Here is a 23,356-nt window from a genome sequence, read left to right on the forward strand (position 1 = left end):
TATATTAGTGGGAGAACTATATTCTACAAAATTGATATTGGTGAATGTCTATGCACCAAATTTTGATAATCCGTTATTTAAAAAATATATATTTAATACCATTCCAGAATTTGGACAATATAACTTGATAATTGGAGGAGATTTAAATTGTACACTAGATCCTTATTTGGATAGATCTTCAACTCAAAGGAAAACAAAATCCAAGTCGTGTGAATTATTAAACTCTTATATAAATAGTGCAAATATAAAAGATGTTTGGAGGATTGATAATCCTTCAGGCCGAGAGTATTCATTTTATTCACCTGTGCATAAAACTTATTCAAGAATTGACTATTTTTTGGTGGACTCCAAACTTATTCCTTATACATATAATTCAAAATATCATAATATTATTATATCCGATCATGCCCCTTTAACATTTAGGGTAAAACTCCAAGGAGTAACGGGGAAACAGACTAATTGGAGATTTAATCCGCAAATCTTAAATGAAAAAGCATGTTATGACTATCTTAAATCGCAATTTGAGACTTTTTTTTACGCAAATGACCTTCCTGAAACACCTGCGTCCCTGCTTTGGGAAACATTTAAAGCGTTTGCGAGAGGATGTATTATTGCTTTTCAAGCGTCTCAAAATAAGAAGAAGCGAGCTGAACAACATGACCTAGAAAGTCAGATAAAACAGTTAGACATAACAAATGCCATCGCTCCTTCTATTGAAATACATAATAAAATTGCAGCTCTCAAATATAAGTTAAATTATATTCTCTCAGCTCATATTTTAAGGCTTTTTCAATATACTAAACAAAAACATTTTGAATTCGGAGATAAACCACAGAAATTGCTAGCACGTCAACTCCGTAAATTAGAAGATGACTCTACAATTCATAAAATTAGATCAGAAAATGGAGATTTGCTTAAATTACGTAAGGATATTAATCAGAGATTTTTGCAATTTTATCAGTCATTATACTCATCAAAAATAACAGATACTTCTGCTCAGATGCAAAACTTTTTGCAGGAATGTAACCTTCCTGGTTTGAATGTGAGTGATAGAAATTTACTGGGCGCAGAAATAACTATGAAAGATGTTGAAGAGACCATTAAATCCATGAAAAATGGGAAGACTCCTGGCCCTGATGGCTTAAATAATGAATTTTATAAAAAATTCAGTGATTTGATCTCTCCACGTTTGCAAACTGTATATAGTCACGCCTTTAAACCACAGAGATTACCACAAACTCTGACTGAATCAACAATAATCCTCATTCCTAAAAAAGATAAGGATTCTGAAGACCCTGGTTCGTATAGGGCGATAGCTCTTTTAAATACTGATCAGAAGATATTAGCGAAAATATTAGCTCAGAGATTAAGTCTAGTTATAGATAAATTGATACACCCCGATCAATCAGGCTTTATAGCCAAACGATATTCATTTTTCAACTTGAGACGCTTGTTCAATATAATTTATTCAAATAGATTATTAAATGAAGATTTAGCAATCATCTCGCTAGATGCTGAAAAAGCATTTGATCAAGTAGAATGGCCCTATCTTTTTTCAGTGATGGAAAAATTTCAACTAGGTGAAAATTTTTGTTCATGGGTGAAACTTTTATATACATCCCCAACAGCTAGAATACTAACTAATCAAATGCTGTCATCTAAATTTCATTTATCTAGGGGTTGTAGACAAGGATGTCCACTATCACCGCTTCTATTTGCCCTTATTATAGAACCACTTGCTGAGAGTATTAGATCAAATTCAGATATTCATGGCTATAACACTAAACATACAACCAATAAAATTTCTTTATATGCGGATGATGTATTAATATATATTACAAAGCCAGAAATTAGCATTCCGAATTTATTAAATCTCATAACTCAATTTGGTTCATTTTCAGGATATAGAATTAACTGGTATAAAAGTGAAATTATGCCAATAATGGAGCATAATCCGGCCATACTTCAACAATTTCCTTTTAAAATTGCCTATGAAAAGTTTAAATATCTTGGAATTTACGTGACTAGGAAATATACTTCTTTATTTAAATTAAATTTTCCTCCTTTACTTGCTAAATTACACAGAAATATCCAATTTTGGAAAACACTCCCTATATCATTAGTTGGTCGTAGTAATGCTATAAAGATGATCTTTCTTCCACAACTACTATACTTATTTCAAGCAATTCCGATCTATCTTCCAAAAAAGTTTTTTTAAAAAATTGATTCAATTGTTACTAATTTTATTTGGGACTACAAGACTCATAGAATAAATAAAAGACATCTATGTAAGTCTAAAATTAATGGAGGAATTGCTTTACCTAACTTTTTATTTTATTATTGGGCGGTTAATATTAAAAATATAACCTGCTGGTTGGATGATTCTGATCAACAACCGGATTGGTTAAAGATGGAGAAAGAGGATTGTTTACCATTCGATATTGGTGTGATCCTCTTAGCTCCAATAAATTTAAATAAAAAAACATATGGAGGTAATCCCATTATACACAGTGTTATCCGTACCTGGAAACAATTAAAGCTTACGTTAAAATTGAGTAAATTATCTGTTTTCCTTCCTATTGCGAATAATCCTTCTTTTAAACCATCTGTCTTAGATAGTGGCTTTGCTCAATGGAAAAGTTATGGAATTAAAAGAGTGGGAGATCTTTATCATAAGGGAACTTTTCTTTCTTTTCAGGATTTACAGCAGAAGTACGGATTACATGTTAATAATTATTTTAGATACATACTGACCTTTCTATCCTGGACCTCCTCCATTGCCTGAGTGAGGGCACATGCAAACTGGAGGAACAGCACTTCATATTCCGCTTAGGTAACTTACAACCCAATGGTGTGAACATTGAATTCTCCAATTTTAGGTAACCTATTCCTTTTCTCCAGAGATGCTGCCTGACCCGCTGAGTTACTCCAGCATTTTGTATCCAGGTTACATTCTCCCGCCTCCGTTCCAAAATATATAAAGCGCTGAGTCAAATTTAAATTGTCTTTGTTTTACCATCTACAACACCGTGTGGATGTGTGCCTTTAGCCTGGATGAGATAACCAATTCTCGCCCTTCCAGTGTAACCTGTTTCTCTCACTACCCTGCGGGTTCAGGACAAGAAGCGGGGCATTGCTCAATAACTATCACCGCTCCCTCCAACCTCAATTGGGTGGAAAGGACCCAAACATTGTTTAGAAAAATAACTGCAGGTGCTGGTTTAAATCGAAGGTAGACATGGGTGACGTTTCGGGTCGAGACCCTTCTTCAGTCTGAGGAAACGTCACCCATTCCTTCTCTCCTGAGATGCTGCCTGACCCGCTGAGTTACTCCAGCACTTTGTGTCCACCTTCGACCCAAACATTGTTGGTCACTTTAAACTCATACGCGAACGCCGCAGGCACCAGATCATCTTTCCCTCCCATCGCCATGAAGTAATCACAGTGGAGGTTAGAAACCGACAAGCAGCATCATTTTGAATGGAAAAAAACATTTCATTTTCTTACCGTGTGGACACTGCCAAAAAAACCTCTTTCTATATCAAATCTCTCCGTGAAACAGGAAATGTGAGCAGTTCTTGGGTGTACGTTGCTAAGGCTGTTCATGTGGGCGGTGCTTCCAGCTTTTCAGCCCCCCTGGTATAATTTATTTTGAGATTCAGGAAGTCAACAGCCATCTCAGATAACATGCTATTGTTTGAAAGAGAGCAGCCCAGCCCTCCCCTCGGCCAAACCCCTGGAGCTGGCGGCCTCCATCTGGGACTCGCCTTTGGAGGCTCCGGCCGCGTGTACGTCGGAAGCTCGCAGCCCCTGCCCTGGGTGGGGGCCGACATCGGGAGCTCCGGCAGCGGCAGCGTGTTCTCCCACCCCGAATCGCGGGGCTTGGGTCTGCCCGCCGCGGACCTTTCACCGTCCGGTGCGGCCTGAAATAGGCCGCGGGTTTTTCTCCGCCCGGCGGGGGCTTCAATGTCGGGAGCCACGACTGCCCCGACGTGCAGCGGCAGCGGCGGCGTCTTCGCCCGCCCTGAATCGCGGGGCTTAGGTCGGCCCGCTGCGGACCTTTCACCGTCCGTGGCAAGTTCAACAGCCTGACCGCGGGAGGAGACGGCAGGGGAAGAGAAAAGACATTCTGGCCTTCCATCACAGTGAGGAGGTGACTGGAGGAGACTCACTGTGATGGATGTTTCTTTTTGTTTGGTGTTGGTTTATGATTGTGTGTGTTATTGCTTATTTTTATTGCTCTTATTGTTGGATTGTGGGTAATCTTTCATTTCACTGCACATTTATGTGTATGTGACAAATAAACTGGACTATTGACTATTGACCTGACATCGCACCCCTAAAACGCAGGGTATTTACTGTCTACCCATGTATGCAGGAAGACCGTCAAAAAAGGACACAAAGTATTGGAGTAAGTCAACAAGTCAGGCAACATCTCTGGATGGTTTATATGGATTTGATGCAGCACATTGCTGCAAACTATATTTTGTACTCTGCATCTTCCCCTTTGCTCTACCTATTGTACTTGAGTGTGTAGGAAGGAACTGCAGATGCTAGCGTAAACTGAAAATAGACGCAAAAATCTGGAGTTACTCGCGGGTCAGACAGCACCTCAGGAGAAAAGGAATAGGTGATGTTTCGGGTCAAGACCCTTCTTCAGACTGAGAGCCAGGGGAAAAGGAAATGAGAGATATACCCGGTGATGTAGAACAAATGAAAAAAAATATGTAAAAAGGTAACCATGATAAAGGAAACAGGCCATTGTTAGTTTATGTACTAGGTGAAAACGAGTTATAGACAATGAGACTCAACAGGACGACTTTGAAGCTAGTACGACTTGGGTGGGGGAAGGATAGAGGGAGAGGAGATGCAAGGGTGACTTGAAGTTAGAGAAATCAATATTCATATCGCTGGGTTGTAAGGTGCCCAAGCGAAATATGAGGTGTTGTTCCTCCAATTGTATAGTATTATTTGATTAGATAGCATGTAAAATAAAACTTTTCACTGTACCTCGGTACAAGTGACAATAATAAACTTAAACTTATTTCTTTCACTTGCTTTACTTCTTGCTTTCCTGACATTGTAATCCTTTTAAATCTTGGTATATCTTTGCTCTTATTTGTCACCCTTTGTTGCAATCTTTGCTCCTTTAAAATTGCCATCTTCATGTTCACCCTGTCCCATTGATACGTCATCGACCTGAAACTTTAGCTCGGGTTCTCTCTCCGCAGTTGCTGACTGACCCGCTGAGTATTTCCAGCATTATCTCTTTTTGTTGAAGACAAAACTGAAGGCAAGAGTGGTGGGAGTAGAGTTTCTGAAGGGAATTGGATGAGCACTTGAGGAAAAATAATTTACATGTTTGCAGGGAAAGGGCAGGAGAATGGGATAAGTGTGACTGCTCTACTACCAGCTGGCATGGACTTGATGGGCCAAATAGCCTCGACTTATCCTGCAACAAGTTTATGAGCAGTAAACTGAAATTTGAATTGGACAGTTAGATTGAATAAGCAATTAACATAACTGGAAAAGGTTAAGCTACCATATCATACCTCCCCAAAGTGCTTATTCTCCATCTCATTCATTGGAAATGTTGAATGCTTGAAATGTATAATGAAAATAACCAAGCACATACTGTATTGTCACTTCTACCTTGCACCGTGTTGTGATGGGTTTGTGATTGATGTCAGTTGAGCAAGCCTACTTTTGATGCTCCTCTCCAGTCTGTCTGGCCTCTGCTACAACAACTGCCATTAACCTTACCATGTGTAACAGATTACTGTACATACTGTACGATCCTAGTTTTAGTATTAGAGATACAGTGTGGAAACAGGCACTTTGGCCCACCAAGTCTGCACGAACCAGTGACCCCCAGACACTAGCAACACCATAGGGACAATTTACAAAGTCAATTAACCTACAAACCCGTACGTCTTTGGAAATGTTGGATGAAACCGTAGCACCCGGGGAAAACCCACATGGTCATGGGGATAACATACAAACTCCGTACAGACAGCACCCGTGGTCAGGATCGAACCTGGGTCTCTGGTGGTGTAACGCAGCAACACTACTGCTGCGCCACCATGCCGTCCTCCTGCAAGCATTGCGTAAATCTAGCTGCAATGCTCCAACTTAAAGTTTAAATTTAAAAATGAGGTTTTGCTAAGCTAGAAAACAATTTAAAGGAAGGCATAAATTAAGGACATTATGTTTCTAAAAATACAAAAGGCCACACTTGACTCAAGTGTATTGCCAAGAATCAATGAACCTGGACAATGAGCTGATTTTTTATGCTCATAATAAAAAGACAGATATAGGTTTGATGCTATGAAATTTATTGTTACTAAATCCCTGAGGCAAGGCAGGAACATAGTTTAGAAAAGACAGGATTAAATCTAGCCAGAATCATTGAAATACTTGGACCAGGCAAATGGTTGAGAATAACAAACAACTTACTATTTAATTACATACATTACATGGCTTATCATGTTTAAAAATATACAATATTCTAAGATTTCACATTTAGCAATATATATATGTAAATATATAATGTATTTTCTACAGAAAATTGGTTCCATAAAGAAAATTGTGATATTTCTTTGCTTTGAAGTAGCTCAATAGACAAAATAGTGCAATTTGTCGACATTTTGTGTGCATATAAACCAAAATTAAAGGAGGTGAAGCACTAAAAGGCAAGATTTCTCCTTTCCCCACCTGCTTAAAGCCTCTAATGCTCGGCGCTTTTTGGAATATTGTGTGCAGAGAGCAGTATGTCTATGATGGGATCACTCACAAGAACTGTGCTTTTTATAGGACAGAAAGTTGGTATTGCTGGAAAAGGGGGAAATGCCTCATATTCTATTTTCCAGAAGTGTATCCGTGCTGAAATTCTACCTCATTTTACCACATCAGTCAGTCAGTTTGGATACAGTCTGATACATTTAAATTTGATTTGTTGCATTTCATGTCAATGATTCTTATTTCTCAAATGACAGTTGAAGAATTAAAATGGTCCTTGCAATCTATTCCAATGTCTGCAATTAAAAGCATGAAATAAACCATTAGTAGTGCAATTGTTGGAACTCAGATGCAACAAAATAAAGCAAAGGAAAAAGCACAAATACTTACAAATGAGATTTCTTTTATAGTTTGCCAAATCTTTGTTCACTAGCTGCTTTTCTCAAAGAACAAAAAATCCTATAAGGGAAAGAAAAATTACAATGAAATTAAATTGACCAAAATCACAATTTTTTTTACCAGAAAGGCAGACTTCCCCAAGAGTCCAGGTTAATCTGTATTATGGTATACTTAATTTATTGAGGTAATAAATCATTTAAACCTTCAAACCATTCTGACTGAAGAGAATTAAATGAAAATTCTAGATATAATTCAACATAATATTAAATCCTGAATATTTAGATTTCATGGTTCTCATTATTTCATATTATTATTTTCATATTTCAGATACAGCGCGGAAACAGGCCTTTTCGGCCCACCAAGTCCGCGCCGCCCAGCGATCCCCGCACACTAACACTATCCTACACACACTAGGGACAATTTTTTAAACATTTACCCAGTCAATTAACCTACATACCTGTACGTCTTTGGAGTGTGGGAGGAAACCGAAGATCTCGGAGAAAACCCACGCAGGTCACGGGGAGAACGTACAAACTCCTTACAGTACAGCACCCGTAGTCAGGATCGAACCTGAGTCTCCGGCGCTGCATTCGCTGTAAAGCAGCAACTCTACTGCTGCGCTACCGTGCCGCCCTATAAAGCTTTCAATGTAGTTTGAAGCATTTGATAATATGTTTGTACTTTAGCCTTTTAACTTTCAATCTGTTCTCAACCACATATTTATCTGGCTGTAGATACAAAGAACTGCAAATGCTGGTTTACGAAAAAAGAAACAAAGTGCTGGATTCGCAATTTAATTCTTCCCGAGTCGTCGCCTGTCCGTGTTCTCCAGAGATGCTGCCTGACCTGTTGAGTTACTCAAGTACTTTATGTCTTCTTTTTAATTAATAGTTTGATTTAGTTTAGTTTAGTTTAGAGATACATTGCCGAAACAGGTCCTTCGGCTCACCGATTCTGTGCCAACTAGTGCTTCCCACACACTAGCACTATCCTACACACTAGGGACAATTTACAATTTTTACCGAAGCCAATTAACCTGCAAACCTGTACGTCTTTGGAGTGTGGGAGGAAACTGAAGCACCTGGAGAAAACCCACGTGGTCACAGGGAGAACGTACAAACTCCATGCAGACAGCGGGCACGGTCAGGATCGAACCCGGGTTTATGGCGCTGTGAGGCAGAAACTCTACCGCTGTGTCACCCCAAAGGATATGGATTAGTTGAATTGTTCTGCACTATCAACATTTTCACTGACTGGCAGTGTATTCCATCTGCTGTCAATGCTATTCAGAGGAGGAGGGGTAACTGACCAACTGTGGGCTAGGTAGTCTCTCCCTCTGCACTGAGTCAGAAAATTCTTCCAAGTTTCATAGAACATAGAACAGTATAGCACAGGAACAGGACCTTTGGCCCTCAATGTCTGTGCCGAACAGGATGTCAAATTAAAGTAATCACTGCCTGCACGTGACCCATATCCATATCCCTTCATTTCCTGAATGTCCACATGCCTTCTTTAAATGCTTCTTAAATGTCACTATTATATCTGCTTCCACTACCACTCCCTTGCAGCGCATTCCAAGCAGCCACCACTCTCTGAGCCAAAAAACCTTCAAAGGAGGTGTGCGAGGCAAGTCTTTTTTAATCAGAGGGTGGTGGGTGCCTCGAATGAGCTGTCAGGGGTGGTTGTGGAAACTGAAAAGATTGTGGCATTTAAGAGGTTTTTAGATAGGTGTATGAATATGTATGGAACTGTAAGATTTGAGAAGTTTTCCCTCATTTGGAAAGCAACACCAAACCAAAGAGCTGCAGTTTGGACATTTTAAACGAGAGACTGGGGCTGATAGCGGAGAAAGGCTGCGGTCAGATTAACAAAGGATGTCACAATCCGTGGGTCCTAAAATGGCCGCAGGACCTCGTGACCAGCCACAAAAAGTAAAAACCTTACAACCCAGTCTCTAGGTTTTCTGCAAAGCCACGGCCAGAACAATGGATGGGTATTGGCCATGCAGAAACCTACGAAACCAGGTCGGAGTCCAGACACTGGGGCGCTGACATCAGCATACTCACAATGCCCCAAGCCGACCTAAACAGTTCATCTCAGTGAGGGGGCACAATAGCCCATAGAAAACTACCTGGTAGGTGATGGGAAACCAGTTAACACCCATCACCTCACAACGAAATACCAATTAACACCGTCTGGCCATCCCCGGTATCCCCGAACATAAGCGCAGATCAGAAGAAAACCTCATACATATCTTTTTGTACAAAGAGATTCCAAGATCTGGCGGGAGATAGGACGGGTCAGAAACAGTATAACTGGCCACTACTTTGGGTGAAAAAGTTAAGTCAACTCGAGAAGAAAACCTGCAAGGAACGCAAGCAGGCAAGACAGAAGGAAGTCAAACGAATGCAGGAGGAAGAAACGACAGGCAAGAAGAACGGATGCAAGAGAGAGGAACAGGCACGCAACTCGAGAAGAAATACTGCAAAACGAACAGCCAGTAACCCCAGTAATAACCCCATGGTGAGCATGTACTCCAAATCCTACATATCCTGGACATAGTTTAGTGTAGAGGGGAGGGTGGTTGTGAATAAACATTGGATGTGTATTAAAATATGTGTTGGTCAAGGTTGCGATGCGTCGTACGTTCCCCATCTTACAGTCGTGTATATGTCTTATAGAATTGTGTGTGTTTTATAATTCATAGTTATAAGTATTCGTGTGATTCGGTATGTGTTTCATAGACATGTATTATAGAACAGTATAAGTATTCATGGACAATAGTCCCAAGTGCTGAATAAAAGCCTTTTCATTTAAACCCTGGTTTTCAAATCTGGTCTGGTGGAATTTTTCTGCACTATAAGAGCTCCTGCACCTAAGTCCAGTGTCTAGAACCGTAAGGGGTGAGTGGGTCGAACCACTCACGGGGAACCAGTGTGCACGGCCTGGTCAAGGGATCAGAGCAAGGCACGGGGACCTTAGGTCGGTCGAAAGCTCGGCGCAGAAACCCCTTACAGGACTGAGGGATAAGGATCACATGCAGGCAGGGGAGATTAGTTTAACATGGCATCATGTTTGGCACAGACATTGTGGGCTGAAGGGCCCATTCCTGTACCATACTGTCTTATGTTTTTTATAATGTTTCTGTTGTACACAGAGCCTCAATATGAGAGATCGAATCGCCTTTAAACTGCAAGTTCCCACAGGGGCAATTGGGATGGCACGGTGGAGCAGCGGTAGAGTTGCTGCCTTATAATGCCAGAGACCCGGGTTCCATCCTGCCTACGGGTGCTTTCTGTACGGAGTTTGTATGTTCTCTGTGTGACTGCTTGGGTTTTCTCTGGGAGCTCTGGTTTCCACCCACATTCTAAAGGCGTACAGGTTTGTAGGTTAATTTGCTTTGGTAAAAAATTGGAAATTGGAGGAAGGAATAGGAATACTTTATTGTCGCATGTGACGAGGCACAGTGAGATTCTTTGCTTGCATACACAATGTATACAAATAGCAGCCACCTACGGCGCTGACAAAGTTACAAAGCACGCGGCTCCCCCTGTTGTTCTCCCCCTCCCTCCCCCCCAACAGTTCCCCCACGCCGGCTCCCGCTTTTGTTCTCCCCCCTCCTCCCTCATGACGGTACCCCCCCGCCGGGTCCTCCACGCTCTCTCCAACCGCCGACCACGGGTCGACCCGCGAGGCATCGCCGCCGCCGTGTGGGGAGGATAGCGTGTGTAGGATAATGCTCGTGTACGGGGATTCCTGGTCGACGCGCGGACTCGGTGGGCCAAAGGGCCTGTGTTTGTGCTGCATCTCTAAACTAAAATTGCACCTGTTTGGTAATCAGCGTGTGCTGCAAATGGTTTTAATTATTCTGCGACATCAAGGCTTGTGGAGTGAAAATTCTGGCATCAACCCCCCAAAATTGGCTGAAGTGCTTTTATTGAAGGAGAGGACTCATGATTATCCTTTTTTGTGATTGAAATTCTTAATAGCAGTCACAGCGGCAGAGACCTGGGTTCGAAGGGCCCGTATCCATGCTGTATCTCAAAACTAAATTAAACCTGATGGATCTGAGCCTTCGCAGTATATTAGGTGCTCAGCGTTTAGCCATGAGACACTAACTACAATATAGGACTTCCCATTCCATGTCTAACATGATTTAGCTTGCCACTCGAGGTCTCTGCCATGCAGCTTAAGTTAAAAATTATAGCACTCTGGTGAGCAGATACATTTTCCGTGAATGCAAGCAAACTTAAAGGCTGGGAAATTGCAGACAGATTTTAACATTAGCAACATATTGTTTTGATCATGTTGATTCATTTAACAGTCAGATTTTCCTTCTGTGCTTTGAAACAATGAGTTTAAGTGATTTGTTGCAAATCGAGTACTTCAATTGATTCCATATCTGTACCTCACCGCACTTAATAAACGCGATAATAAACACCACTCGATTGACAAGATATTTTCATGGACGCACATACGTGCACACGCACACAGTACAGGCATACAAAGGGGGCAGATGAGAGCATCTGGGGTGTTGAGGGGTGAGGAAATACAGGAGATACATGGGGCACAGTCGGTCAGGGTCATAGTTATAAAGCACAGGAACAGGCCCTTTAGCCCAACTTGTCCATGCTGACCAAGATGCCCATCTACACTAGTCCTACCTACCTGCGTTTGGCTTATATTTCACTAAACCTTTGTTATCCATGTACTTGTCCAGATGTCTTTTAAATGTTGTTATAGTACTTGCCTCAATTACCTCCCCTGCGAGCTTGTTTCATGTACCCACCACCCTCTGAGTGAAAAAAGTTCTAACCATACCACTCAAATTATATCGACCTTTTAAAGCTATTTAAAATACTTTCATGTTCAGCATAAATTGGACATCGGGGGAATAATCCCTGTGCTCAGCAAAGACATTTAACGATAGAGGTGTTCCTGGGTATCAGTGAATGCAAGAGATGGTTACCCTAAATCACAATTATAACACTTGGTTGAATCAATGTGTTAGTCACGCAGTTTGTACAACAGACTCTGTGAACATTGGGACAGATGCAGTTGTTATGAAGTCTTACATAAAGCCGCTGCAGTGGGAATTACATAACTACATTATAAAGACTTCCAAGTAACTGCACTTGTGTAATCATTTACAGATTCTGTTGTGATTACAAATAATTATTTTTCTAAAAAGTTTGAAAGCCTTACAGCGCCAGAGACCTGGGTTCAATCCTGACTATGGGTGTTGTCTGCAGAGTTTGCACATTCTCCCTGTGACCATGTGGGTTTTCTCCAGTGCTTTGGTTTCATCGCACTTTCCAAAGATGTACCCATTTGCAGGATAATTGGCTTTTGTAAAATTGAAAAATTGTCCCTCGTGTCTAGGATAGTGCTAGTGTACAGGGATCACTGGTTGGCGTGGACTCGGTAGGCCAAAGGGCCTATTTCTATGCTGTATCTCCAAACTAAACTAAACCATCAGACAGGAAGCAAGGTGGGGTGAGTCAAATGCCACAGAATAGATTTGGTGATCAGGACCCATGACCATAGCATCAAAGATATATTGTGCCAATTTATTAATACTTACAATTAAGAAGGTGGCAGCTAGCAAAACTGCTTTCACTTTCACATCTAGATCCAAGGGGAACTGGATCCCAAAGTTATCTGCATCTGTAAAAGCTTCTCTCAGTAATCCAGTCCACTGCTTGGTTATTTTGCCAACTGATTCAGTTTCATCAAGGTTTGTAATCTATTACAAGATAAAAAAGTTAAAGCTTAATTTATTTGATATCTCATTTGATAAGCTCTTTACACATCACAAGGCCATCACCTGCAAATGGTCCGTCTTTACTAGAAGTAGGCATATGCTATCAAATCTTCAATTTATTGGTTAATGAGGTCATGGCAGATGAACTCAAGCCAACTTTCCAGGAGAGTCCTAGGCGTTCAAAACTTTTCCAAGTCTAGAATGCATTCTGGAAATGAGCATGTCAAAAGTCAAAGACTAGATGACATAGCTTTAAAATGAGAGGGGCAAAGTTTAAAGCAGATGTACAGGGCCAGTGGTGGTATTGCAAGGTGCTGCCAGGGGTGGAAGTGGAGGTAGTTATTATAGAGGTGTTTAAGAGGCTCTTAGATATGTACATGGATCTTAGCTATAAGGAAAGGTTGGACAAACTTGGATTGTTATCTCTGGAGCATCAGAGGCCAAGGGGATGTTTGATAAAAGTATATAAAATTCCGAGAAGCATAGATAGGACAAACAGGCAGAACTTTTTTCCCCAGAGTGACAATATCGAAGACCAGAGAGCATAGGTTTAAGGTAAGAAGGGCAAAATTTAAATGAAATATGTGGGTCAAGTTTTTGTTTACACAGAGAGTAGTGGGTGCCTGAAACATGCTGCCATGAGGAATTTAAGAGGCTTTCGGATAGGCACATGGACATACAGGGAAGGGAGGCATATGGATCATGTGCAGACAGAGGTGTTTGGTTTAACCTGACACCATGTTTGCCACATACATTGTGGGACGAAGGGCCTGCTCCAGTACTGTGCTGTTTTATATTCTATGTTCTATGTTGAGGATTCATGGAATCACAGTTCTGAACTTGGTGTTAGGGATTGAATTTGGATATCTGGACAAGTGGTGCATTTTTTTCATGGTCGTAATCATGATTCAATTAGATTAGTGGAAGAAAAGGAGTCACCGCATTCTCAACTGGTTTGAGATTTGGTTGGACAAAAGGGAACTGGAAAGATCAAGGCTGCCTCACAAAGACAGAGTTTGATATTGAGTACAAATACAGATGCTCTCTGTACGGAGTTTGTACGTTCTTGCTGTGACTGCGTGAATTTGAATATTGGTATGAATGTTGATTTCTCCAATTTCCAGTAACCCTTTCCCTCTCTCTCCATCCCTTCCCTTTCCCAGTTCTCCGAACAGTCTTACCGTCTCTGACTACATTTAATGTTTGCTTTGTTGTTATCTTCTCCCAGCTAACAATGATCTATTCTACATTTTCCTTGAGCTTCATTCCCTTTACCCTGTTTTCACACCTTCACACTTCCTTATCTATGTATCTCCCTCCCCCCCTGATGTCAATCTGAAGAAGGGTCTTGACCTGAAACGTTACCCATTCCTTCTCTCCAGAGATGCTGCCTGGCCTGCTGAGTTACTCCAGCATTTTGTGTCTATCTTTGGTCTAAACTAGCATCTGCAGTTCCTTCATACTCCCATTCATCTAATTGGAGACCATTGAACTATCTTCAATCGGGCTTCAACGTTATATCTTGCAGTAAATGTTGTACCCTTTATCCTTTATCTGAACACTGTGGACGGCTTGATTGTAATCATTTATAGTCTTTTCTCTGACTGGATAGCATGCAAACAAAAGCTTTTCACTGTATCTTGGTAATAATAAACTAAACTAGTGTCACCAATACGAGATATGTAGACAATAGACAATAGACAATAGACAATAGGTGCAGGAGTAGGCCATTCAGCCCTTCGAGCCAGCACCGCCATTCAATGCGATCATGGCTGATCACTCTCAATCAGTACCCCGTTCCTGCCTTCTCCCCATACCCCCTCACTCCGCTATCCTTAAGAGCTCTATCCAGCTCTCTCTTGAAAGCATCCAACGAACTGGCCTCCACTGCCACTCCACACCTTCACCACTCTCTGACTGAAAAAGTTCTTCCTCATCTCCGTTCTAAATGGCCTACCCCTTATTCTTAAACTGTGGCGCCTTGTTCTGGACTCCCCCAACATTGGGAACATGTTTCCTGCCTCTAATGTGTCCAATCCCCTAGTGTTGGGGTGGTGAGGAAAGCACAAAGAAAAAACTGGTACCCGGAAATCAACATCACCACAGCCGCATATACAGCATGGACCGTCGATCTTCAAAACAGGCTCTCTCTTCTCATTCTGAACTGTGAATTTTGGCAGACAGGGGTGCCATGTTTGAATGACATATCCAATAGGTTGGCCAGGAGGTGCCATCACTTCTATCTGTGGAGAAAATGTGGTGTTAATCATATTGTGGTCCGTTATGCAGAAGCACCAAGCACTGGGGAAGCAAATCACGTCACCAAGTCTGGTAGAAGGACCTTTACAACAAACAAGCCTCAGTTCTTTGTGATGTGGCCTCTTAGCATGTGAACAACGCCAGGAAAGGGGAGAGAGCAAAAGGGAGCAAAACATAAAAAGAAAATTTAAAAAGGAAACCGTAAAGTAAAACTACGGACCACCTTTAGACGTTCAGACTTCAGAGATGCAGTGCTGTAACAGGCTCTTCGGCCCACAGCGTCCGTGCTGACCACCGATCACCCGGTACGCTTGCACTATTCCACACACTAGGGACAATTTACAATTTCCAGAAGCCAATTAACCTACAAACCTGCTCACCTTTGGAAGGTGGGAGGAAACTGAAGCACCCGGTGAAAACCCACGCGGTCACAGGGAGAACACACAAACTCTATACAAACAGCACCTGTAGTCAGGATCGATCCCGGGTCTCTGGTGCTATATTGTCTCTTGCATTTCCATGGGCTTGCTTTCCAAATTGCATACTTTTGCACAATTGTACTGGTTTTGATTTAGTTTAGTTCAGAGATACAGCATGGAAACAGGCACTTTGGCACCCTGAGCCCATGCCGACCATCAATCATCTGTTCACATTAGTTGTACTGTTTGTCAAACCACTTTCACGCCTGCACTCTACACACTGGAGGGGGGGGGGGGATTTACAGAGGCTAGTTGTTAATCTACAAACCTGCACGTCTTTGGGATGTGGGAGGAAACCAGAGAGCCCGGAGGAAGAAGACTGGACTTTTTTGCCTTCCATCACAGTGAGGAACGTGGGGAATTCCCTGTGGTAGATGTTTATATCAACTTTTATGTAGTTGTGTGTCTTGTTGCTTTTTTTTAGTATGGCTGTATGATAATTCGAATTTCACTGTATCTTAATGGTACACGGGACAATAAACTGACCTGGAACCTTGAAACCTACACAGTCACAGGGAGAACAGGAAGTAAACTCAGGATCGAAGCCAAGGTTTGAAGGGTCTTTATTTTCTTTTTACAGTCTTGTAAAATTTCTGAGTGATTTATATATAGTTCCTGTTTTAATATTTTGTTTGATTCTACATGCCTGTGATGATGCTGCCAGCAAGACTTTCATTGCAGTTGCAACTCACCACACAGGTGCATATGATAATAAACTCAACTTGACTTGAAAGAATGAACATATTGATGTGGAAGGGGAATGCAATACTTATATGAAAATTAACATTTACTCAGTCTTATCTCTACCTCGCTAAATGTAATGGGCTTGAAAAGGGGCAGCACAGTGGTGCAGCTGGGAGACCTATGGCCTCACAGTGCCAGACCCAGACTGAATTCTCTCTGTGGAGTTTGCACGTTCCCCTGTGATCACGTTGGTTTCCTCAGGTGCTCTGGTTTCTTCCCACATGCCAAAGAAGTGCATGTTAGCAGATGAAAGGAAGAGAGAGAAAAAGAAAGAAAGAGAAAGAGAGAGAAATAAAGAGAGAAAGAAAGAGAGCAATAGAAAAAAAACTAAAGAGGGAGACAGAGAGAGAAAGAGAGAGTAAGAAATGAAAAGCGAGAAAGAAAGAAAAAAGAACAAGAACGAAGGGAAGAAAGAGGGAAAGTGAGATACAGGGAAAGGAAGAAAGATTGAAAGAAAGAAAAAAGAGAGATGGAATATGACAAGAGAGTGTGGAAGAGAGAAAATCAAGGCAGTGTTAACAATTAATAAAGGACCAAGATATTTTATTTAATATCCTTCATCAGATATGAATGTTATGAGGAAGATGGCTATTTATTGTGCATCCCCCAATTGCTCTTTATCTATTTTGTTGAGTAATTAAGAACAGAGCACATTGTGAGTGCGGAGTCACCAGACCAGATGAAGTTTAACGATTCCTCTTCGCTGCCACATTTCGTGAACCACAGCATTTTGACAGCAGATCATTCATGGATTTGTTATTTTTATCCCATTTATGTTTAGGATTTTGCCAAAAGTGACGGAGAAAATCCGTCAAACAGAAGAGCAGGAAGAAGTATAAAGAGGTGTTGAAGTAGACGGAGATCAAGAATTGAATGTTTTTATACCTTAGTGCTGCTTGTGAATAAGACCCTGCAAGATTAGCTGCTGTAAAGATGTTCAATAATCTTACAGAACCAGCAGATGCAATGTGTCCCTCAACCAAACGAGACAACTAACCTCTTGCAAACAGCATGGGAAACAACAACCAGTGCACTTCAAGGGCCGGTACAGACTCATGATCTCTTGTCCAAAGGGGTTAATAATCTTCATGTCAAAGGGACGCATGTTTCCACAGCAATTCCGAGTGCAGCAATCATTCTCCTCAGCGGCAAAGAAGATCTGTTGACCAAGGCTGTTCTTAATTTGAAATTTGTTGTTGGTCTCAAATCCAGTTAAGGCTGAAGTCATTGGAGGGTGGTGGGGAGAAAGGGGGGAGGGGAAACAGTGGCTGTTTAGTTAAATAAAATACGTCGGTGAGGAACACAAGTAAAAACATTAGCCCCTCCCCAGTGCAGTATATAACCAAGAACAATCACAAGATGCATCATGTAATGAAGGATAGACATAAAAGACTGCGGATGCAGGTATCTGGAGAAAAAACAAACTATTGCATGAACTCAGTTGGCTGGGCAGTATCTGTGGTTTGGGTGTGGGTAAGAAGGGTGAAGAATTGGCGACCCTTTGGGCCGAGACCCTGCATCTAGACTGGGAGCAGAGTGGGGAGATAGTCAGTGTAAAGAGGAGAGAACAAGGGGGGTTAGACAGAGGATGATGGGTGGACACAAGGAACTGTGTAGGACATGGATAGGCAACGTTTTGTGCAGCATCTCTGGAGGACATGGATAGGCGAGGTTTTGGGTCAGGATCTTATTTCAGCTCGCCTGGCCGCTCGCTCCATCTACCCACCACCATCTGAGTGAAAGAGGAACAGATGCTGGTATGAGATGAGATGAAATGGGTTTCCCCAGAAATCTGTTGACAAGATTAGAATTTCATGCAATCACATGACACAGAGCATGAATTCTTCAGACTTTGTGTCTGTCTTTGGTATAAACCAGCACCTGCAGTTCCTTTCTAACTCATCCCTTTTCTCCAGAGATGCTGCCTGACCTGCTGAGTTACTCCAGCATTTTGTGTCTATCTTCAGTGTAAACCAACAACTGCAGTTCCTTTTTACACACTTCAATGTATTTTTGGATTTGATTGGATCGCATGCAAATCAAAGCTCTTTGGTACACATGACAATAATAAATCTAAATCTAAACCTAAACTTGATTCAACCCCCCAGAGTCTTTGCGGGCACAGCGTATTTTGACATAATTTGACTTATTGAGGAAGCTTATTCGGAACAGCCATTTGCAGGTGCGGTTTCTCTGCTGAAATGTCTCTTCAGTGCAGCTGCAGGTATGCGGTTGACAGCCTGTTACCAGGGCAAGTCTCGCTGATCCCCCTGGTCTTTGTAATCACAGCCAGACGTCCAAAGTACCATTTAAAAGTGGCACTCCTGCTGGTCAGACCAACCAGAGCAGAACAACCTCCAAACCGTGGGGGTGAAAATGCCAAAGTAATCTGCAGAAGGAATTAAAATAAGCTCGCAGCACAAGCACTTTGAACAGGAAGTAAAATAGCAGCTACAAATAGTGGGAATTTATTGCCTGTCCTATTGAGAATTTAACAGCTTGAAAATGACAATTCACCTCTCCTCACACACAAATTGGAGGAACAGCACCTCATGTTTTGCTTGGGCAGTTTACTGCCCAGCGGTATGAATATTGATTTCTCTAATTTTGAGTAGCACTTGCATTCCCTCTCTCTCCATCCCTCCCCCACCCTGGTCGTCTTTCCAGTTTCACAGTTCATACCTCTCCCACAGCCAACAATGAACCGTTGCAGGCTCCTCCTTTCCTTGGCTCTGATTTGTTTGGTACCGTTTCATACCTCTAGTTTCCCTTTCCCCCGACTCTCAGCCTGAAGTCGGGTCTCCACCCAAAACGTCAGCAATTTGTTTTCTCCAGAGATACCGGCTGACCCGCTGAGTTACTCCAGCATTTTGTGTCGACCTCATGAAGGATCGTGTATGCAGATTCCAAAGTGTTGAATTTAAATCTAAAGATTGCTGTTGATGTCCTCCTATGGTCGCATTCCTTCTAGATTTTAAGCTAAGCCCTCATCTATAAATTCACCTCCAATAACCACCCCCAACTCCCTGCCGAAACTTCTAAGGAAGTGGTGCATAACGGCATGATAAACAAGGGAGTGAAAGATCACCATAGTTAAATAGTTTAGTTTAGTTTAGTTAAGTGTTACTAAAAAGGTTTTGTTTGCATTGTTGTATGCAACTAACTTTGTTGCATTGTTGTCTGTCCAGAGAAAACAAACTTTAACAAAGATTTTATTGCAAGCAGCCATAAAATAATACACATTAGCGGAAATAATGAGAGACGATATAGACCATACAATATGTATGTACAGCAACTGAAGGACCTGGGGTGCATTTGTCCTTGATAATGGAATGGCATAATGAGAGCGCAGTTAATAAACCTGGGATCCAGAGATGAATAAAAAGAGACATAAAGTTAAATTGCAGGCAAATCTTTCTAAAGCTGTTGTTAGCCATTACTGAAACAGTAAGTCCAGTTCTGACCATCGCATGTGTGGAAAGGATTTTCTTGTATGGTTTTACAGATGAAGGATTTCAGCCACAAGGGATTGCTCAAGAAGCTGAAATTGTTCTCCAGCAGCGAGAGCTGGAAAAGATTTGAGAGTGTAATATCAAGATTGGTTTGAAGCATGAGGAATGAGAACAGGAGTAGGTCAATAGTCTGTGCAGGAAGGAACTGCAGATGCTGGTTTAAACCGAACATAGACACTTCAGACTCAGTCTGAAGAAGGGTCTCGACCCAAAACATCACCCATTCTTTCCCTCCAGAGATGCTGCCTGCCCCGCTGAGTTACTCCAGTATTTTGTGTCTGTCTTAGTTCAATAGTCTTCTCTGCTGTTCACTAATATCATGACTTATCCAATTGAAGTGGGATAAATGCTTGCATTGATGGATGGTTCAATGATTGGTGGGGGTGGGGGTGGGGGCGGTGGGCATAGTTATAAAAATATGGGTAAAAGACGCAAAAGGCAAGAGGACGAAAAATCTCTAACTCAGCGAGTGGCTACGATCTGGAATTGGCAGATTGTCGAGTGGTGGAAACAACAAATCAATGAATGTTTTCAAAGGGCAATGTATTGGTGCAGCGGTAGAGTTGCTGCATTTCAGTGCCAGAGAACCAGGTTCCATTCCGACTATGGGCACTGTCTGTACAGTGGAGGAAACAGGTGAGCCCAGAGAAAACCCACGTGGCTCACCAGTTTCCTCCCACACCAAAGACATGCAGGCTTTTAGGTTGATTGGGTTCTGTAAATTGTCCTTAGTGTGCAGGATAGAGCAAGTGTATGGGTGATCGCTGGTTGGCGTGGACTGGGTGAGCCGAAGGACCTGTTTCCATGCTGAATCACTAAAACTAAACAAAACTGAAATGGAACTGGAAGGTTAAGATATTTCAGTTCAGTAGGGAAAGAGCAGGGAGGATAATGTTGACAAATGTTACTTATATATTATTGGTTCTGTATGCTTAGAATTGCACAACATAGCTACATAAATTCTGGCATTGTTTATATAACTAAATAATGCTACATTGCTCAACACAATGTTGAACAGGGCTGAACCTGTTTGCTGTCTGGTGAATCAAATGTTTCTCCATCTCTCTGTATCTCTATCTCTTTTTTTTTTTTTTTTTTTTTTTCAAAGACTTTATTCAGCACATTCACATGATACATCACATCAAAACCACATTCAGAGGTTACAAGTCATCAAATAATCATTATAATACAATGTTGCCTTCATTATTTACAATGCTCTCAACCCCCCGCGGTGACCAGCGCCCACGGAAGGCTTCCAGAGTCCCCGTGGTCTCCGCGTGTTCCCTCTCTAGGGTCACACGCGCACGGACGTAGGCCCGGAAGAGGGGAAGGCAGCCGACTCTGGCAAGACCATCGACCGCCCGCTGCCTGGACCCGCGAATGGCCAACTTGGCCAGGCCCAAGAGCAAACCGACAGGGAGGTCCCACCCCCCCGAAAGACCCTCCCCACCCCCTGCCTTGTGTCCAAACACTAGAATCGTAGGACTAAAGTGTAACCAAAACTTGAGGAACAACCCCTTCAGATATTGGTACAGGGGCAGTAACCTCTCACATTCCATATAGACGTGGAACACGGTCTCTTCGTCACCGCAGAAAATACAGGCGGTCGGCGAGCCCGTGAACTGGCTCAACAGTTTATTACACACCACCGCTCTGTGCAGCACTCTCCACCCCAGGTCCCCGATGTAAAGGGGAACGACTCCCTTATAGAGAGCCCCCCACTGAGGACCGTCCCCGTCTTCAGGTGGTAACACAGACCGCCAAGATGTGTCAGGGCGGTGTACGAAGACAAGGAGGTGTAGAATGTGCAGGAGCATTCTGTACAGTGTGCGTCTCTTCGCATCACGAAACAGCACGCTGGGCATCTCGGAAAGGCGGCTCAAGTTGTGCGGAGCCGGCGCCCGGGAGAAATCCCGGAGCCTAGGCCCGATGAGCAAATCTGACGGAGCAGGGGTAAGCTCAGTCAGAACTACTCTAGGCACACGCCTCTCCTCGACACCCGCCATGACAGGGTGAGGACCGGCTGTTCCCGCAGCCACGACGTCCCCCTCCCTTTGTGGAGCAACACGTCGGCTGAAAACAACCAAATTCCTCACTCTAAGCACGTCCCGATAGAAACTAGGCAGACCCCGTAAGGCGGGTCGACTGATGCCCGCCACCGGCAGCCGCGAATCCCCCCGTAGGCAACAACCCCGACGAAAAAAATACGTGGCCAGAGCGTGCCACCTGGGGGGGTTCTCTGTGTACATATACCTCCGCAGAGTCCTGAGGCGGAGAGCCGCCACCTGGGTATGCACGCATACCAAGGACTGGCCGCCCTCCTCCAACGGGAGACTCAGGACTGCTGCGGTAACCCAATGCTTCCTATTTCCCCAGAAGAAGTCCACCAGCTTCTTCTGTAAAGTAGTTGCAAAGATGGAGGGCGGGACAAGAGTAGCCAGCCGGTACCACAACATGGAGGCCACCAGCTGGTTTATGACCAGCACCCTCCCCTGAAAGGAAAGGACTCCAAGCAGGCCTGACCAGCGTCCCAGCCGGGCGACGACTTTCATCTCCAGCTCCTGCCAGTTCGCCGGCCAAGCATCCTCAGTGGGACTCAGGTACACCTCCAGATAGAGGAGGTGCGTGGTGCTCCACGCATACAACGCCATCTCCTCCGGCAGGGAGTCCACCTGCCACTGACCCACTAATAGTCCAGAGCATTTACTCCAATTAATCCTGGCGGATGATGCAGCCGAGAAAGTCCTCTGGCAGTCACGCATCCTCCGCAGGTCACCAGGGTCAGTGAACGTAAGGAGCACATCATCGGCATAAGCTGAAAGAACCACTTCCACCCCCGGACCTGGTAGAGCCAGGCCTGTCAGCCTCCTCCGAAGAAGACACAGGAATGGCTCTACACAGACCGAGTACAACTGACCGGACATGGGGCACCCCTGACGAACCCCCCTCCCAAAATGAATGGGAGCCAACAACACCCCATTAACCTTCACAAGACATTCCGCTGCAGCGTACAAGAGCCGGACCCTGGCTACAAAATGCGGTCCAAATCCGAACGCTTGCAGCGTCCCGAGTAGGTAGTCGTGGTCTACCCTGTCAAAAGCCTTCTCCTGATCAAGAGACAGAAAGGCTACTGACTGACCAGTGCCCTGAGATAGATGAATCAGGTCCCTAACCAGGTGGATGTTATCCTGAATGGACCGACCAGGGACTGTATAGGACTGGTCAGAGTGAATTAGTTGAGACAGCACAGAGCCTAGGCGATTTGCCATCGCCCGTGCAAAGACTTTGTACTCTGTACAGAGGAGAGAGACCGGGCGCCAGTTCTTCAACAGGCGGAGTTCACCCTTCTTGGGCAGCAGGACAACGACTGCTCTGCGCCACGAGAGGGGCATCTCCCCGGTCGCCAGGCTCTCCCCCAGAACCTTCATGTAATCATCCCCCAGGACATCCCAGAAGGCTCT

General features: G+C 43.2%; 1 protein-coding gene across 2 annotated transcripts in view; it reads right to left on the minus strand.

Moving 5' to 3' along the window:
* Window positions 1-6,303: 6,303 nt before the first annotated feature.
* LOC144599480 (phospholipid scramblase 1-like) overlaps window positions 6,304-23,356 on the minus strand; it is a 47,715-nt gene continuing 30,662 nt past the window's right edge. Inside the window, exons 5-9 of one of the 2 annotated variants that reach the window (XM_078410434.1) lie at window positions 17,381-17,601; window positions 14,986-15,144; window positions 12,722-12,883; window positions 7,129-7,197; window positions 6,305-7,034 (exon numbers count right to left, since the gene is read on the minus strand). In XM_078410434.1, coding sequence (XP_078266560.1) covers window positions 7,168-7,197; window positions 12,722-12,883; window positions 14,986-15,144; window positions 17,381-17,601 — 572 coding nt within the window. In that variant the 3' untranslated portion in view covers window positions 6,305-7,034; window positions 7,129-7,167. Of the gene's footprint in view, window positions 7,035-7,128; window positions 7,198-12,721; window positions 12,884-14,985; window positions 15,145-17,380; window positions 17,602-23,356 lie in introns of both variants that reach the window. The other variant, XM_078410435.1, reaches the window with a different exon arrangement.

This window comes from Rhinoraja longicauda, chromosome 13, assembly GCF_053455715.1.
Source record: "Rhinoraja longicauda isolate Sanriku21f chromosome 13, sRhiLon1.1, whole genome shotgun sequence".
NCBI classification, from domain to species: Eukaryota; Metazoa; Chordata; class Chondrichthyes; order Rajiformes; family Arhynchobatidae; genus Rhinoraja; species Rhinoraja longicauda.